We start from the raw sequence: 20,644 nt of genomic DNA on the forward strand, positions 1-20,644 counted from the left end.
ATGTTCCTAGGTGGGCAAGATCCTTACCCCTGCTTATTTGAGCTTTACATAAGCTACATATTGCCATACATTGGTTGTCTGGATTTGGATAAAAATAACTCCAGACCGAAGAGGTGCATTTTTTGGTCTTCTGACCAGGCATGACGATGGGCTTTTTCATCCCATGGACATCAGCTGTTTCCCCCCCTGGTGCCTCATTTACAATAACCACATCACCATCCTCATCATCAAGTTCCTCCACAGCGCCAGCTACATCATCAATAGCCTCCTCCCGAGCCACCTCTTCCCGTACAGTGATGGGAAGGTCAGGCTTGACAACCACCGACACCCTTGGACTCGCCTTGGGGATTTGTGATAATTTCTCTTTAGAAGGCAGAGTTGTTTGCTGTTTTGTTGCTGACAGCATAACTCTCTTCAATTTTTTGTAGGGGGGGGGAGGAGGAGGAGGGCTAAGATCCGTGGGTGAAGCTGAACCACTAGTCATGAACACGGGCCAGGGCCTAAGCCGTTCCTTGCCACTCCGTGTCGTAAATGGCATATTGGCAACTTTACGTTTCTCCTCAGATGATTTTAAGTTTCTCTTTTTGCTACTTTTTCTTAACTTGGGCTTTTTGGATTTTACATGCCCGGTACTACGAGATTGGGCATCGGGCTTGGAAGACGACGTTGATGGCATTTCATCGTCTATGTCATGACTAGTGGCAGCAGCTTCAGCATTAGGAGGAAGTGGGTCTTGATCTTTCCCTACTTTATCCTCCAAATTTTTGGTCTCCATTATATGTAGCACAAGATACTGCAGAATGTGTGAACTTGGTAATATTGCAGTACCAATGGACTTATACTGCTGGATTGGTTTTGCAAATTTGGTTATAATTATTATATATTTTTTTTTTTTTTAATTTTTTATTTTTTTTTACTTTTTTTTTATTTTTAAAAAACTTGGGAATAGTGGGGAAATAACTATGCCCTTAGAAGCACAGAGCACAGGACAGAGCACCACTGGACTGAACAGGACACGGCACAGGACCCAGCAGCACTACGGAACTCAGCAGGACAGAGCACAGGACACAGCACCACTGGACTGATACTGCAGAATGTGTGAACTTGGTAATATTGCAGTACCAATGGACTTATAATGCTGGATTGGTTTTGCAAATTTGGTTATAATTATTATATATTTTTTTTTTTTTAAATTTTTTATTATTTTTTACTTTTTTTTTATTTTTAAAAAACTTGGGAATAGTGGGGAAATAACTATGCCCTTAGAAGCACAGAGCACAGGACACAGCACCACTGGACTGAACAGGACACGGCACAGGACCCAGCAGCACTACGGAACTCAGCAGGACAGAGCACAGGACACAGCACCACTGGACTGATACTGCAGAATGTGTGAACTTGGTAATATTGCAGTACCAATGGACTTATAATGCTGGATTGGTTTTGCAAATTTGGTTATAATTATTATATATTTTTTTTTTTTTAAATTTTTTATTATTTTTTACTTTTTTTTTATTTTTTAAAAACTTGGGAATAATGGGGAAATAACTATGCCCTTAGAAGCACAGAGCACAGGACACAGCACCACTGGACTGAACAGGACACGGCACAGGACCCAGCAGCACTACGGAACTCAGCAGGACAGAGCACAGGACACAGCACCACTGGACTGATACTGCAGAATGTGTAAACTTTGTAATATTGCAGTACCACTGGACTTTTACTGCTGAATGTGTGAACTTGGTAATATTGCAGTACCAATGGGCTTATACTGCAGGATTGGTTGTGAAAATTTTGTGGTAATTAAAAAATATTAAAGTAGTTTTTGGTATTTTTTAAAAAAACTTTTTTTTATTTTTTTAAACACAGGGGAATATTGGGGAAATAACTATGCCCTTAGAAGCACAGAGCACAGGACACAGCACCACTGGACTGAACAGGACACAGCACAGGACCCAGCAGCACCACTGACCTCAGAAGGACAGAGCACAGCACACAGCACCACTGGACTGATACTGCAGAACACAGCACAGCACAGCACAGCACAGCACAGCACAGCACAGCACTAAACAGCACAGCACAGCACAGCACTAAACAGCACAGAACTAAACAGCACAGAACTAAACAGCACAGAACTAAACAGCACAGAACTAAACAGCACAGAGGACCACCTAACACACCCTCCCTCTACCCTGATCAATGCCCGAGTGAAGATGGCGGCGACTAGCGGGGAATTTATAGGATCCGAGTATCGCGAGATCCGACAACGGGATTATGAGTCAGAGCCTCAGTTTCACTTTTGAATTTGGCGCCAATACCCGGATCTGTCTCGGATCCGACTCGGATCCGCAACGTTCGGGTGGGCTCGGATTTCAGAAATCCGAGCGCGCTCATCCCTAGTCAGAACAGATGGCTCATGACAGAGTTCTCTCCTCCACTACAGAGTCAAGCAATTTATTAAACAACTTTCTGAAAGAGGTGCAAGGCTCAGGTGACGGAGGGTGAAGGTAGTTGGGTGGATGATATTGCGAGGATGAGAGAGTTAATGATGAATACATATATTTCTAACTGCACCCATGCATAGCTCTCTGCCCACTACACACATATATAGTTGTATAGTTTTTTGTTTTGTTTTTTACAGTGAGGAGAGGGATGTAAGATTCAGATGATGGAGGGAGAGAGTAGTTGGGTGGATGGTACAATGAGGATGAGTTAATGAAGAATGTGCATGACTATGGCTGCAGTTTAAAAACAGTTTAAATAGTGAATAATTCTTTAATGCTTCATATATCAAAATTACATATTTGTGTTTAGTAATCTTGTAAGAAATGTATTATATTTCAGTACATATTTGCAGATATTGTGCTGTAACATGTCCAAAATATTTAATTTCTCACTTTATAAAACATTTGACAGAGGTAGTAATCAACTTTACTTTAAATAATGTGACTCCAGCATTTTACTTAGTTTTTTTTTTTTTTTTTACTTTTATTAGAAACACTCAGGTAGAAAAGAAAGAAAAGACATTTTTTCAAGACTCTGTGATTTTCATGCACACACAATTTTGCATAAACGCAGGCACCTCGCAAGGTTTGCATGGGGTGAAGGGTGGAGAATAATTTTCTGACTCTCATTATAAATACATAGCAAACTGACCATGGGAGGGGCAAATTCTGGGAACATACACAAAGAAAAAATGTTATAATTCTTGTTTCTCATAAATAAAATCAGATTTGCAGCATTATTTTCCCCCCATAAACAGATGTAGGGGGTATATACCACGAAAGGCATTAAAACATTATTAACATGCAATGCTCCAGTAAGAGTCCAGTTGCCTTTGCAATAGTAACCTTTTGTGGTGAAGAGGTCTTTCTAAAGCTGCTTGCTAATGGGAATTTAGTTGGGACCTGACTGCGGAATGAATGCAGTTTTTTACACATTTGCAATCTCATTTTCTTTATAGAAGAAGAAGCAACAATTGTAGTCTACAGTCTACGGAGATTCTCAGAATAATTTTGATAATATATCCATTGGATTTCCATAGAATTACTGACCTCACTGACCAAGAGAATCTACAGAACAGTTACTATTCCTCAAGCATCCAGCCTCCATATGTGAGCATTTTATATAACAAGGTATTAATAGGTCCTTAGCGGCCATAGTGTCATAGACAGATTTTCCAGGATCTGTAGTTGTAAATGAGCCACATCACAACCTTCTCTATCTTTTTTCATAGCTTTTTTTTCACATATCGAATAAAGGAAGTCCAAAATGTGCGATTAAAAAAAGAGGCATTTAAAAAAAATTCCGGTTAGGAAGAAAAAATAAAAACAAGAGAGAAAATAAAGTGGTGAAACAGGCATAGCAGAAATGGAAAACATGTATGTAAGAAATAAATATTGGATAAATGATGTGACCTTTACCAAAGGTATAGTATGTAACATATGTTAGTTTTATTTGATCAATTAATTTTATTCTGAAGAAACCAAATTTAAAGTACCTCTGTTATCTAACAGACCCAGTTGAATTTGTCTTGAAACAATGTAATTTTCAACTATTTCAATTCTTTCGAATTAGTAGTATTTGGCCTTTTGCTATAATTGCTTCTATAAATGTTAATATTTATCTCTACATTACTTCCTACTCACTTTTAGGTGTGACCCCTTTAATTTCAAAGTTTTACATAATATAAATTGGCAGGTAGAAATTACATTTTAAACTAAATTCTGGAATTGCATTCGAATTAAAGAGCACAAGCAATTTTCATTTGGCAGTATGTTTAGCTTTGTTTCATAAGGGAAATGTAATGGCAAAAAATATGTAAATAAGAACAATCAAACACATTTACAGGGGTGCAGGCAAAATGGTAGGATATAGAATAACTGCACTTAAAGTGCAAGTAATAATTGAACTTAATTTTTTTTCTTGCTAACAATGAGGGGGCAAATATGAAAACTGTGAATTAATCAGTACAATAGGGAACATCAAAATAACTTGATTTACTTTTCATCAGTAATAAGTTAAAAAAATATTGAAATGCAATAAATTTGACACATCTAAAATAGATGTGTTTCTGTGGAGTAAAAACACAAAAAATTTGCAATAAATCCATGTATAAATCTGAAAAAAATATTTAAAAAATATTAAAAAAACACGGTTTTAAATTAATAAAATTCTGAACATTTGGACTGGAACATATAACAAATAATGATGTGGTTTTAGATCCTTGATATCGAGGGGATTTAATGTGCCCAGGCCTGTGGCTTTATGCCAACATTTTTTCTCCCGTCTGCGCCAGACGCGCTTCACCGTCCTATGACGGGTTAACGAGTCGTCCTGACTGGTCCCGATCTTCAGTACAGAGCGGCATCTGATGTGACCACTGCTTTGGCCCCTCCCAATGTTCAAGGGCATTTTCAATCAGTGCTGTTTATATAGCGTGGTTACTGTAGCTGACATAGGTGGGTTTACTGGCCAGAGCTAGAACAGAAACACATAAACATATACAAGTGTTTATATTTATATTAATAATCTTGTATATATATTTTCTTTGTAAAATATTTTAAAACATATATTTATATACATCTCTACAAATTGGAACCAACACTGTTCTGCATATTAATGTACAAAATGGCTATATACAAAGATATTATTAATGTACATTTGCAATAGATTTTGATTACATTTACTAATATTTTAAAAAGAATTACACATATAAAATAACATGCAATTTCTCTTTTTAGCATCATTTTTTTTTATATATTCATTCTAATGAGAGCCACAATATTATTTCACTGAGAACTTCTGTAACAGAGGCATTATAGCTATAGATTGTAAGCTTCACTGGAGCAGGGACAGATGAGAATGATGAAATATTCTCTGTAAAGCACTATATAATATGTAATCTCTATAAATAATTGTCAATAACTACAGGACAGGAAAATAATTTATATAAGCTATGTTCATTACTTCAATTCTTGTAAGCTTATTTGTATCAGTTTGAACTTGTATGTATGTCAATATTTATTGTTTTTGTTTATTCTTAACCACACAAAAATGTGTGCACAATCTAAACGAAAAACTGCTTAAATAGCCAACTATAAAAAATGACCAAGCAAGTTTGTAGTTAAGAGAGAATATAACAACCTGTACAAATCCTGTACAAATGACAGTACATATATTTATGTTTAAAATATCTAATTACAGTTTGTCTAGTTCAGTAGTTCTTATTCTGGGAGGCTTGCTCCTAAGGTGAGGTCCACTTGACTCAGTTCACAGGCTTTAATGGAAATGACATGGGGAAGACACAAAGGAAAGTATGGGGAATGTCATAAGCGATACATACAGTAGTTAATGGGACTAGTATACAATGGAATGACATACCAGCACTTCTCTACTGCTCAGTCTAACTCACCATCTGGTTTTCATTTGTTGCAATAAAATTTGTCTCCAATGCAGAAGCAAAAGCATAGGCTTCAGTGAGTTTCAGTTTACAGAAAAATGACTGCCTCTTGTGTAACTTAATAATTGAGACACATTGTAAATTAGTCGTTAATTCACCTGAAACTAATGTTCTGGCAAAATTGAATTTAGGAACTACCCCTCAGCATAATTAACAAACCAGGAGTTTTACTATTTATTTCCTCACTACTTAATTATCAGCATCTATCTCAGGATATAGGCAGTTCTATGTGCCCGTCTGGGTGTGTGCGTTACCCATGTATTTAAGAAAACTTCTAACAGGTCAGAAGCAAACAAAGATAAGCAAGGTGTAATTAGGGTATAACAGAAAAACAATTCAAAGTAAAGTGTTGTATCAACTGACTGTTGTGACCACAAATAGCTGAATACATAAATATATAATGACTTTTGTGAAAAGTCTTATGCTGCATTTTCACAGAACCAGAATTCGTAGTCACAGATCACAGTTAGTATTTTAACATTGTAATTTGTGACTAAGAGCTCTGGTTCTGCGACAAAGCAGCATATGACTTTTCACAAAAGACATTATATATGTATGGTTTAATTGGTGTTTTGAAGGTGGATGAATTGTGTTTTGGCAACAGGCAATTGTATAAGGTAGATTCTTTACTATATATCTATATATATTCAGTGGTCACAACAGACAGTGGATACAACACTTTAATTGTTTTTCTGTTTTATCCTAATTATGTCTTACTTTGCTTGTGTCTGACCTTATAAATTTATTTGAATTTTGTTTTGGGGTGATACTCTCCCAAATATGTAGGTCAATTCTCAGCATATATGAATGTTTCTAGTTCTCTATAGACAGCTCTGGCCCTTAAAACATTTGAAATGTCTCTGTCTGTGTGTCCCATATGTTTGTTTGAAACAGGAGAGGTGGGGGACAGAGAACACTAATTTTAGATAATTTTTAACATTACACAAAGACATATTAAGTGCTATCAATATTTCTAAATAGTGTTATAAGCATTGCAAGTCAGGCATAAAGTAACTGAAACCTTTGAAACCTTAAAGTTTCGGGAGCTAGACGGCCATTCATTTACTTTTACCATACCATCACTTATAAATTTCCGCTTCGATTACTGGATACAATAATAATAATGTTGTTGTTATTATTATTATTATTACCAGCACAATTTTTACTTGAATGCTACCATAATAAAAAGTTGAAACAGCCCAATTTCCTAAGAAGAATAAGCAGGAGGCCATAGGTAAGAGGACAGAGATCATCATTTCCGAACTGAAAGAGGCAATAGCTACTTCCTCCACACATAAGTACCCAGGGCCTTACAGATTTACAATAAGCTACTACAAATCTGCCCCTTTTCTCCAAGTCTGAAATGCCATTTCGAATGGGGAATTATTTTCCAACCACGCTTTGGAGGCGCATATCACTATCCTGCCCAAAGAAGAGAAATACCCTTCTCTGTGTCCAAGCTACCGGCCTATTTCCCTGTTGACTATTGATATGAAATTATTTGCTTAACTTAAAATAGGCTGAAATTATTATTACCTTGGTTGATACGTGGGACCTAGTAGGATTTGTCTCAGGTCGTGAAGCATGGGACATTGTGACAAATTTGTTACACCTCATCCAGCACATCTCTAGAACTGACACCTCAAGATCAATCTGTCAACAGGAGCTGCAAACACCTTCAACAGTGTAGACTGAGGGTTCATGATGGGAATGCTGGTACACATTTAACTAGGTCTGACTCGTATAGATACACTTTATTCTTATATGACTCATCCCCAGCTATAATTGTTATTAATGGCTCCTTCTCAGCTCCGTTTAGCAATAGAAGCAGTACCAGGTAGGGTTCTCACCTCTCTCCACTGATCTCTGTCCTTTGTAATAATAGCAATGTCTTTTAGGACAGACACAGATATCACAGGGTTTAAAGTAGGAGTTAAAAAATATACACTTGTGCTCTTTGTGAATGACCCACCAGGTCTAGATCTTTTAGCTTTCAAGTTATGGATGAGGGTAAGGGTCTTTTGGGCTAGCCAGATAGTGAACATTGAGGATGTGCATCCCTTTGAAGTATAACTGCCTTTAGTTAGAACGTGGAAATAACTACACGTTTGTCACTTTCTCATTTCAAAGGACATGTTCAGGGAGCTACATAGAGACATTGTTCCATTTGAACAATTGTGCACAGCCCTACAAAACCCATCAAGCACAATATCCCAACTATACAAGCTCATCATTGAAAACCTTCATGGCACAGTCCCACATTACATGAAAATATGGAAAAGGGATCTCGGACACTTAGTGGGTGAAGGAAAGTGGACCAAAATTTTTAAAAAGACACATGAGCTCCTCAAGTATGTGTGCATTTGAAAAAGAATTCAAATTAATATTATCTTGGTATAGGAGACATTATACTATGGGCCAGGCAACCCACTCCATATTTGGTGGGAAAGTCCAACAAATAATGCCTTTCTGGAACAATGCAATACAGATTTACAAGGATATACTAGGGGGGAAAGTACCTACACATCTTGCAGTAAGGCTCCTGAATCTGTCGGCAATGCCCATATGTCACTATAAAAAATCTTTATTAAAACATCTTAATAATGCCACAAAGGCAGTGGTTCATGTGAAGGATACCGCCCTGTCCTAAGTGTTTGACTGTTTTTTTAGAATCAACTTTTATATGGATATGGATGATGTCAGCACTGTGGCAAGAGATAACTATAAGACATTCTGTTACACTTGATTTATATGGCTACTTTTTAAGGACTGAGCAGTATAAAGTATTATGTTTAAACTCATTCAAGGCCATTGACTAGAAAGGGGTGTCACAGAAAGACACTGGAGATGGAGCAAAGCGTTGCTGGCACATACAAAAAAATAAGTCCAAAACCCCATTTTGAAACTATTCTTTGGCAGTAGACTATTATCTAAATTGCTAGTTATTCAACTATGTGATTTTAATTAGGAAGCTGGTCTACAGTTCCTTATTTGTATACTCAAATAAGGGTCAGTACCTTTTAATACTTATTCACACACTTCCTTCCCCCCCAACTATACAAGACATAGCCCTAACCTTCTCTCTAGTTTCTTTCCCTGTCCTTTTACCCCCAAATTCACTGCACCCTTCACTGTATACCGATCCCAATTGCTTCTTACCATTCTTGATTCTAGCTAAATTTTTTAAACACAGAACTCCGATTCTGACTCTAAACTGTTGCAGAATAATGTGCCCTAAATATGGTGTCTGAGGGAGGAAATTCCCTAAGGGCGCTGTAGGAACAAATAAAAGAGTGCATGAGTTGCATTTGTCTGAATACAATCAGGGAACTGCAAACCTTTTGTAATATTTCAGCAAGAACAAATTAATTTGAAGGAAGCTTTTTAGTTGGGATTGTTGCCTAAATTAATGTCACATTTGTTTTCAAATACAAACGGCAGAGTTCATTGATGACAAGAAAAATATCTTCTCCATAATTAATATTTTTACTGAAGAAGCCCTTGCCTGAGCCTCCACTTACAGGAGAATCTGCATTTCTTTATTTCTGCTATGGGTCAAGTTTTTAATGATCCTAACTGGTGTCTTAAAGCTGAAGCTAGGCTCCATGGATTGTGCCAAGGTAAACACTCTTATATGCCAGCTGTATAGCTTTACAGTTTTAGACACCACCATTAGGAAGTTCAAGTGTAACATCTGAACCGATGCAAATTTATATTAAGAAATCTCTTGGTTTTCATAAAAAACAAAGACACTGTGCTCAGAATATTAAATTATATTATGGTAATCCATGGCATTATCCATTCAGTTGCCCAAATAAGATTTGTCAAACCAGTGCTATAACAAACAAGTTGTTTCTAAGGAGCCCAGTCAATTAATTTCCATCTCACAAATCATTAATTCCCATAGATTAAGGAAATTTAATTTTGTCCTCCCAATACCACTTTCATCCGAGTCACTTCTATTTGCCAACCTGGCCATCCTCGACTGCGGAGTAGGTGACAATTTCATGGACTTCACCTTTGCTCAGGATAAACATATTGAATCGTGGATTAAACAATCTCTTGTACATTTGAAGACTGTAGATGGATCTATTTTGTCTTCTGGGCCACTAACTCATGAGACGTTCCAACTCTGAACTGTTATAGAGCCAGGACAAAACTATAAACTTTCATTTGATTGTGTCACCCAAATTTCCTATTATTTGGGGAATCCCTTGGACATTTACACATAATACTTCCACTGGGATACACGCAGTTTAGAATTTTTCTCTAGCACTGTAATTTTAACTGTCTTCTAGGGACTCTGGTCTCTGAACTTTCAAAGTTTTGGAAAAGTTACCGTCACAATACAGAGAATGTTGTAATGTTTGTGATAAAAAGAACGCATATCATTAAGACTTTTCATACATCAACGCCAATATTGCTACATGCAAATCCCAAACTGTCCTTTGAGAGAGTAGTCTTCTCTCAACGTGTGGGTAAGATGTTGTTGTGTCCATGTGTCTATTTTGCTCGCCAAATGGCCTCGGTTGAGAAGAAGTACGATATTTGTAATAAGGAATTAACGGCCATCAAATGTCTTTTTTTTCAGAATGGAGACACCATCTTGAGGGTTCTGTCCATCCATTGACAGTTCATACTGATCAAAGAAATTCAAATTTGCTAAACAATTGCCTCCTGTTCTTCTCTCATTTTAACGTAATAATTTCATACCAACCTGGATCCAGCAATAGCAAAGCTGGTACACTCTCTAGAAGGGTTTTGGAACCCCATCTGGAAGAAAACTGTGTAAATATGATTGTTCAAAATTATAACTATTTAGGGCCCACTCATTCTACAGGTTTGCTAATTTTTCTGAAATATAGGTATGATAGTAACCCCTTTCTCAAACATCCTTCTATAGATATTAATTTAATATTTCACAATGGTTATTGCATTTAACTTCATTGCCTTTATGCGCCTGAGTCAGCATGAGTCGAAATATTAAAATTAGTCCATGACTCCAAACCTGCTGGACATTTAGGAGTCCATAAAGCCCAAGAATTGTTAGCACTTTCTGGTAGCCAAATTTAAAAAAGATGTTAAGAGATATATTTCATCATTAAAGACATGTGCCCGAAACAAGATTCCAGAACTATAATTCATCATTGGGCATGCTTCAAACTTTTCCTATTTCATTTCGCCCTTGGAGTTCAATTTCTATGAATTTCATTGTATTACCTCATTCCGAATGAATGACATTCTAGGTGTAGTGGATCATCTTACAAATATGGCTCATTTTATCCCAACCAAAGGGTTACCCTCTGCTGAAGAGACTGCTGAATTAATGATTCGAGAAAAATTTAGACTTCATGGCATTCCCAATTATATAATTTCAGATCAAGGTGTTCAATTTACTTTAAAAGTTCTGGAAGAGTTTCTGCACTGCTTTTAGAGTGAGTATTATTTTGTCTTCTTCTTTCCATCCACAGTCAAACGGGCAAACTGAAACATCTAATCAGACTATTGAACAATATATATATTGTTTCAGTAATTACTTCCAAGATGATTAATTGGACCTTTTACCCACCTCTGAATTAGCCCTTTTCTTGTCAACTTGGGATCCCATTCAACATTTATTCAGAATTTCCCAGTCTTCACATCAATTCCAACAATAACCAATAGAAACAGGAAAACAGGAAACACAACAGAAGCTTTGGAACATTGTAATTAAGTTGCAGGAAAACAACTAGAGTTATACCCAATTTTAAGGTTTGAGTAAAAATTTTGGCTGGCCACTAAAAATCTCAAACAGACAATACCTTCTCTCAAACTGGGTCACAAGTTTATTGGACTGTTTAAAATTTCAACTTAAATTAACAAAGTTGCTTTCTGCTTAGAGCATCAAGCCTCTATGAAGATACATCTGATTTTCCACATTTTTCTACTATTTCACGAAAACCCATTTCGAGGATGACTTTTGACTATGCCACCAAGAGGAAGAAGAATTGATCCCTATATAATAGATACTGGACTCTAGAATGCACATAATACAATATCTGTTGAAATTTAAGTCATACAGCCCACAAGAAAATTCTTTGAAGCCCACAGAAAATGTTCATGCTCCTAGCTTGATTATAGAGTTTCACCTTAGGCATACCAATAAGATAGCTCGTGAATAATCTGGAGTATGTTCTGGAAGGAGGTACTGTAAGGATTTCAACTCATGGATCCTGCCTCTAGAATCTGCTACTAGTCGTTGCTCAGTGTCTAAGCTCAGTCTAACTGATTTTATAGCTTGTTCTGGCTTGACACCCTGGTTTACTATATAAGACAAGCCATGTCACTTCCTCCTTGTCAGATAATTGTGTTTATGTCAGAAATCTAGTTGCTACTGCTATCTGCTTCCTGACATCAACTTGTTCTTGACTTCTCCTCTGTCTGAACCCTGTTACATTAACCTGCTCTATTGTGTACCAAACTTGGCTCCCTCTTGATTCAAACAAACCTTTATTGGTTTGCCTTCCTCCCCAAGCACTGGACTCCGATTCCAGCTCTAGACCATTACATAATACTTGTGAATTGTTATAACTGTAGTAAATCCAATTAAGAAAGTTTAAACAAAAAAAAGTTGAGTAAGTGCATCAGGTCCAGTGGAAAAATCTATGCACACTACTAGAAGTCTACAATTGTGGATCTAGACAGGGAAACTGTTGATGGGCCAAGAGCAACTCACCTCATATAACAAATTTACAGTAAGTTTACTTTAAGCCCTTTTAGCTAGAGCTTAGTGTTTTCTGACGCAGTAGAAAGGCGTCTCATACTACCATAACATGCAGATGTGAGTGCATTGCAATTACCCATTGTTGAAAGTTACATTGTACAGATACTTGTTTCTTCATTGCAGTTAGTGTGTGATGCAATTGAACACAACACTGACTTCTTTAGAAACTGAAGGTGAATACCAACAGACCATGTAAAAAGTAGAGATGAGTGGCTCGGATTAAATTAAATCCAGCAGATCTGAGTTTTGGGGTTCTGCGTGAAACCCAGTTATGACTCATTGTCTCGCACCAAAATCAGATCGGAAAATGAGGCAAAACAAGATTTCCAAGAAAATGATGGACCTCATGAGTTCTGGATCAATATCTTTCATATATAGCCCTCCTTCGTGTTCTCACCTGCCATTTTAGAAGAGAGAGCATGTGGGGAGGAAGGCAGCTGCAAGACTGTGCTCCGAAAATCACCTCAGTGTAGAGACAAGGGCATTAGACAGGATGAAAAAGGGAAATTTACATAGAATAGCTGTGGCAGTCTGTCAGAGAGTTTAGAGTAGTGGCTACTGGTCGTTATTATGGGATAGATAGATAGATAGATAGATAGATAGATAGATAGATAGATAGATACATAGATAGATACATAGATAGATAGATAGATACATAGATAGATACATAGATAGATAGATAGATAGATGTTTATTGCTTTTAAAATCCAGTGTTTCTATTCAAAGCAATTTTGTGAGGGGCACTCTGAGTGACATTTTTCTTAAGTGGACAAACAGGGTATTCTTTGACTCAGATCAGCACCCCCCTCCCCCCAAAAATAAATAAAAGATAGAACTTTGAATGATAAATTATATAAATTTGAATTATATTGTGCAGCAGTGGCAGAAGAATTGTAAGGTGACATTCCCTTCTTTCTCTATCTCATTGGGCGTTCACCTGGTGTGGTGGCAGCTACAACTTGTTAAAGCAGCATTACTCGTCTTGGCAGCCATGTATCACTGTACAGATCAGGAGCACCCAGTACCAGTGCTGCTAGTAGTAGTACTTTCATCACCTCTACTAGTAAAAAAGGTCATTCAGGAAGAAAGAGTAACAAAGCATCCTCAAAATCCAAACACTGTAACAAACAGTCAGTCTCAAATAAAACATCAGCTATTGATGTAATGATTAAGGGAGAAGTTTTTGATGAATGTGGTGATTTCTCCAAAATAAAGAAAATAGCTAACAATCCATACACCACCCGCAGTGGCAAGACAAGGCTCATACCATGCCCACTTCTTGCTAGTAGGGGTCCTGCTACTGCTCTACACGTACTAGAATGCCCATTGCAAAAAAAGAGTGAGCAACCTGGTAATATATCTTCTTATTTTCTCATGCACCACCTTCTCGCTCAGAGTGCAGGTCTTTCACCTTCAAAATAGTCACATCAGTGCATTAAAACAACAGGCTGAAAAACAACTTTGCCACTCACAGAATTCTGAGGAAAGTCTAACGTTATCCATGAATGCTACATGTGAGTCTGATGTTTCAGATTTATGGAGCAGTGTGATGTTTGCTTCAACATTATAGAGGAGCCTCCCAGATTTCTCAACTATTCGGAAATGTGAGGATGAGTAGTAATGATAATCATTTAGACACAGAGGAAGATACTTTGGAACTTGCAAATGTATAAAAGGATGAGGGGGATAGTGGTGGATCTGAAAATTGATGTGTTGTACTTGAACAAGGAGGAGGATGAGGAGGAGGATGATAATTGTGTTGAACTAGTGCTGTCACCAGTGGTATTACCTCAGTCCCATGATAAGCGCATGGTAATGCCAGGTCACAAGGCCAACACTTCTTCTGTTTGGAAATATTTTTATTCAAACCCAAACAACATTTGTTAAGGCATCTGTAGCCTTTGTTATACCAAAATAAGTAGAGGTAGGGACGTTGATCATCTAGGCACCTGCTCCCTGTTATGTCATTTGCAGTAGATTTTCCAAAGGTGGATAATTGTAGCAGCAGAATGGATAGACACCTCATGTAATACCTACCACCAAAGGAAAATTACAACTTGTATTATTTTACATTATGGTCTTTGTCTATCCTCTTGTGTAAAATGCTATGCAGTCAACAGCTAGACATTTATTTGGTCGACATTTAGAAAGTCAACAACATTAGATTGACAATTCAGGTGCCAACAGCATTATTAGGTTGTCAATTCACATTGTGGACAATATTATTATGTCTAATTCAAATGTAGAGAGTATTATATGGTTAGTGTTATGGCTAGGAATAGGGCTAAAATAATGGCTCTGAACTCCGCTTAGCACTTCCTTTATACCAAAATATCTGGTGGTACATTCGACTTAATGATAAAATCTAGAAAACAGAGAAAGGGTGCCCAATGGTGTAGTATTCTGTGGGGAACTTACAGCCAAAAAAAAGGTGATATTATTCTGTGTACCAGATTTATAGATAGAGGGGGCACATCTGTATAGGAATCCCAAATTCCTCATTGCAGGTTGCCTTCTTACCTTCGAAGTGCCAATAGGTAAACAAGAAAGAAACCAAAGATAGTGTAGTATATCCTGTATATATATATATATTGAGGTTAATTCACCCATTAATATATGTGCTTACCAGATGTGAAAATGCTTATTTGCACTGTATCACATCGTTTGTAGCACACTCTATAGTTCTCCCAAAACTTAGCAATATAGAGAGCATATAGTGCAGTATATTTAGAACAGACAAATTTTAATATGAAACACATATAAACTGCACACTCACAATATACATAAAGTTAAAAAGCTCATATGGAGACCTGACAGCATTGTAAGGATTTATCAGGATATCAGTCTATATTGTCACTTGTTCAAGAGGACTGGAAACATCCGATGGAAGCAATGATCTCCAAAAGCAGAAAGAAATGGATAAGTCCACTGGATAATTTGGGTTAAATAGCAAACTCGTCAATGTGTTTCGTCTCTTAGGAGTGAACTCTCCTGATGAAGTCTCACTCCTAAGAGACGAAACACATTTTGGGAGAACATCAGAGTGGATTGAGTGTGTTACAAGCAACATGATACAGTACACATAAGCATTTGCCTTTTCACATCTGGTACGGACAATTATTATTATGTGAAATAACCTCACTATAAATATACATAATCTACTACATTATCTTCGGTTTCTTTCTTCTTTCCCTATTTGCACTTTGGACCATAGTGTAAGAGAACGACCTGCCCTGAGGAATTCGGGATTGTAGCCAGCCAGCTCCTTGCAGCCTTTGGCCACAATTGGTGAAAATGTTGACAGTTGTAAAGAGATCCTTAGAAAATAGACTGGAAATGAATGTTAATGGTATGGAACAATAGTAGGAACAAAAATAGCTCAAAATACCATGATTTTATTTATTTTTCACAATTTTTAATTAAATCCAGTTCCATGACCAAAACCAAAACATGAGGATTTTGTGCAAAACCAGAACCAAAACTAAAAAACAAAGATGATTTTAGAACCAAAACCAATACCAAAACACGAGGGCTTGCACATCTTGAGTTATGTGAGACTGACTGCTACTGGGTTAGGATTACAAGTGGAAGGGCTGGAAATGACAGGAGCGAGACACAGATAATGGGTGGGGCATGCCTAGGCATTCTGTAAAGCAGTTAAGGAATTATGGAATTATACATGCTGCAAGGCAATAACTGTGAATATTCCATCCTACTTGGCAATTACTGGATAGACATGAGAAAAATTCATCTTGTTGATTACTGACCATCTTACTGTGCAATTACTTGCTATTTCTCACACTGCTTGGCAATGGATGAAATAGAGGTAATAGGATTGTGATAGCAGACCATACCTTCACTACCATACACAGACAATCACTCACTGGATGAATGTGTATTTAAAAAAAACAGGTAGGAATTGCCTCAGTCACCTCTCTACAATATAGTGGAGGTGATTTATAAAGTGCAAAGCATCCAAAGTGCAGTGCAAAATTAGGTTTGGATTTGAGCAAGTGTGCCTACTTTTTCAGGGAGATGGGAGTGTTTGTAGAGGAGCACAAGTTTCATGGGCTGAGAGACAGAGCTGAGCAGAGTGAGGACGTTCCTTGCAAAACACGCAGAAGACTATGCAGTGCACTCTGGAAATGAGACCCTGTGGTGTTTTGTTTTGTTTTTTATTGTTTTGTTTTTTACAATACTGCTTGTCCACTCCCTCTTATTTACATATTGGTGCTACTAGTATTAGGTGTGAATAGATAGCGGGATATGGAAAACTGAGAAACATAAAGTAGGTATTTCTGAAATATATAATACATATGTTATATTATTATAGATTGTTTTCTGTACAGTGCAATGCTGAAAAATAAAATATTACTACATAATGGCAATGCACATAAAGCTAAATTGCTGCAGCTGTACATGAATAAGTTTAGGGGTAAATATGAGAAGAGTGTATATGCAATACATAGTATTTGTATCAGGGCAATACATGCTTTATTTTACCTTTTAACATTGCAATGATAAATGTATACTGACATTATATGCACCACTGCATTATGTTAGTTTATAGCCATACACAATGCACGTTGTAAAAATTTTATTGTTTTTCTCACAATTATGATAATGAATATGAACTGCACTGTGATAGGAATCATGTGTATGCCTTTAAAGTTCTACCTTCTGTAGATTAGGCTTTGAAATGTGGGAATGTGTAGAGTGAATGGAATACATGCAGAGTACACCCCCAGGTTACTGCATGATGTCTAAGGCTGCAGCCTGTGGGAGATGTCGCTTGATATTGAACCTGTGAATGAGAAGATGAATTCTGACAGCGTCATTAGCTGTATGCTGTGTTTTCTGAGCGTCGACACCAGGAGGGGTTGGGGGAGCTATTGATATACAGCTGTTTATTTAAAAGAAACGTGACCTACAGACAACAACAAATCAGTGACTTTCATTTCTCAGTAGACAGGCTAATCCTCTTTACCCTTTTAGTCACAGATCTACAGCTATGGCTTTGTTGATTTAATGTACTTGCAACCTTTTTTTCATTTCTTGAACAGAGCTGTATTTTGGAGATTAACTAACAACTCCATTTCTGTGGCTGACATGGAAAAGGTGAGATTTAGATCATCGCAATAATGTACATCATCATCATCATCTATTTATTTATATAGAGCCACTAATTCCGCAGCACTGCACAGAGAACTCATTCACATCAGTCCCTGCCCCATTGGAGCTTGCAATCTAAATTCCCTAACATACACACACACAGACCAAGAGAGACTATGATCAATTTAATAGCAGCCAATTAACCTACCAGTATGTTTTTGGCTTGTGGGAGGAAACCGGAGCACCTGGATGAAACTCACACAAACACGGGGAGAACATACAAACTCCACACATATAAGGCCACTGTACTGCCCACACATGTAGGTCATGGTCTGATTCTAGGTTACTTTTAATAACTGACTGTAATAAGCTGATTACATAATCATAAGGTCTTTGATACAGTTACAAAATCTCTGTTCACAATAATATTAGTTACCTTGTGTCTCCATGCTGTCACATAGCTCAGTCTTGGCCTCACCATTGGGTCTGTAGCCTCCCTTTTGCGTGAACTTGTTGCTCATTGTTGCCGCAGTGACAACAGCCTTTAGGCTTCTTTTGCGTTTGGGGACATTCAGTTCTGGGTGGAAAAGGATAACGTAGACCTTGGGCATGTATAGCATACCTAAGGACACCGAGGCACTCAAACTCACTGAAATGGTCAGCGTTGTGGTCTGGATATGCATCTATGAACAAGATTAGGAGTCAGAAAAATGTGAGCAAAAATAATCAGACCCTATGTAATAAACCAGTAGGGTACACATATTATATCTTGCCACAACCAGGCATTACACATAAAGACAGCCATGCATTGTAACAAATTTGAAAAGGCCTATATAATGATAGTCACATATTTAAAATTAATTTGGGAGATAAGGAAAGGATAAGATTAGACAATTGATTATACTTTGGGAAAAGAGGCACTTTTCAGTTAAGAAAATTAATGTTTATAAATATATCCAAGAACATTTAAAGCTTTTCTAGTTAACTTTTTATATTCAAGACTTTAAAATGCCAATGACATTCTCTACAGTTGGAGACAATATAATTTCAAATAATTTCCTACCTCCAGTAGTCAAGCTCCCTTAACCATTCACATTTTAAGAATATCCATGCATGAGAATAGGGGATAGAATCAAAATGACTGATGTACTAATAAAGTTACTTCTACTAAAGCATGGATATCCTTAAAACCTGAACTGTTAGGGGAGCTTGAGAACTGGAGAAGGGAAACACTGATATATATAGAAACAGGTTTTTCACTATAAGAGCGGACAGATTGCGGAAGTCCTACTAAAGACATAACGATTGTAGATAAATTAATTAAAAATGAATTGGATGCAGAGGGGTAACTAGAAATGTCTGGGGCCCATCACATTATTATCATGAGGCCCTTACAAACTATCATATATTCATACCCACCATAAATTTAGCTCCATCCTCAGTAAGTACCCAGTAGTGTAGCATTCTAATTGTCTTATTCATTACTTTCCAAATCATATAACTGCCTGGATAAATTCATTATGAAGCTTTATTATGTTTGTACCTTATGGCACATTAGGAACAAGCACCCCAATTGCTATAGTATGTTTTTCTTAAAGTTTTTCTTGAATTTGTGCCCGTAATAAATTATATAACTTGATTGATAAAGGGAATTATTGAGTTATAAAGAAATGTCTTCCACCTGTGAAGTTAAGTCAGTAGCTTCTTACTGGGGAGTCACATGGTTAAAATAGGTTTTTCATCTCCCTTATCCTCCACATTTCTAGACTTTTGGTGACATTTTTTTACCCCAAAAACTGGAGTAAAGAGTGAGCAATATCTTTATGAGACACCAAGATGCTGCCATCATCACTGAATGCCTCCGCTCTCTGCCTCTTCTATGAAATTACTCTGTTCTTTTGATGCACCCAGCAGCACCAAGTTGGATACCAGCAACCAGGTTGGTGGAACTATCATTTTAATTTTTTGCACCCTTAGGAGTAGATTTCTCAAACCTTCTAAAAAGGAAACGTGGAGGCAATGCCCACAGCAACCAATCGGATTTTAACTATTAATTTATAAACTATAACATGTAAATGATATCTAAAATCTGATTGGTTGTTATAGACAGTTTGAAAAATCTATCCTTAAGACATTTTATGCACCAGAGAATCTTATGGCACAAAAAAATACAGTATGAAACTACATGCATGCTCACATACAGTAAAGACACAATCACCAGATGCAATTTCTTACAGGTTGAATAATAAAGTATTTACCCAAATTGCATGAGCACCCATATTTTGCTACAACTAGAAAGTAAATACAGTGAAAGAAAATAATTTTTCACAGTCATCTGTCCCAAAAAAGGTGGAATTAAAGTTATATTGTTCCTTTATCAGATTTATCAGATTGCCAAAGAATAGAAGCTCCTATTGCATTTAATTGATCCCACTGATCCAAGTATATATATAAAACAGGAGATCGAACAGCTGAAAAAAATACTCCACAATAAACCATACAAGCAAAGTCTTTGGCTGAGAGAAGTTAAAAATGTGTGTATAAAGTAAAGATTTAAGAACATAAAGATTACCTGGGGGTCATTGTAAAGGGTTTTTTTCTTGTTGTGAAAGCAGGACTACCTAAAAGTGGAGGTATTCAAATATGGCTATACACTGACTTTCTCACTTTTGAAATTCATGTGTAATCGATTCATAGCAAAATTTACAGTCAGTGAGCCAACAGAACAAGACACTTTTTGTTCACTATCTTTTATTAGAGAAAATGATGCGCTATATAATTTTTGGTGACTTGGTGAGGTGCACAGA

General features: G+C 36.9%; 1 protein-coding gene across 2 annotated transcripts in view; it reads right to left on the reverse strand.

Moving 5' to 3' along the window:
- Positions 1-2,953: 2,953 nt before the first annotated feature.
- Positions 2,954-20,644, reverse strand: part of GRM4 (glutamate metabotropic receptor 4) — a 184,999-nt gene continuing 167,308 nt past the window's right edge. For both annotated transcript variants that reach the window (XM_075195731.1, XM_075195730.1), the window contains 2 exons: positions 18,274-18,520; positions 2,954-4,980 (listed from right to left, as the gene is read on the reverse strand). In XM_075195731.1, the coding sequence (XP_075051832.1) occupies positions 4,931-4,980; positions 18,274-18,520 (297 nt within the window). In that variant the 3' untranslated portion in view covers positions 2,954-4,930. The remainder of the gene's footprint in view (positions 4,981-18,273; positions 18,521-20,644) is intronic.

This window comes from Mixophyes fleayi, chromosome 2 (genome assembly GCF_038048845.1).
Source record: "Mixophyes fleayi isolate aMixFle1 chromosome 2, aMixFle1.hap1, whole genome shotgun sequence".
NCBI lineage: Eukaryota > Metazoa > Chordata > Amphibia > Anura > Limnodynastidae > Mixophyes > Mixophyes fleayi.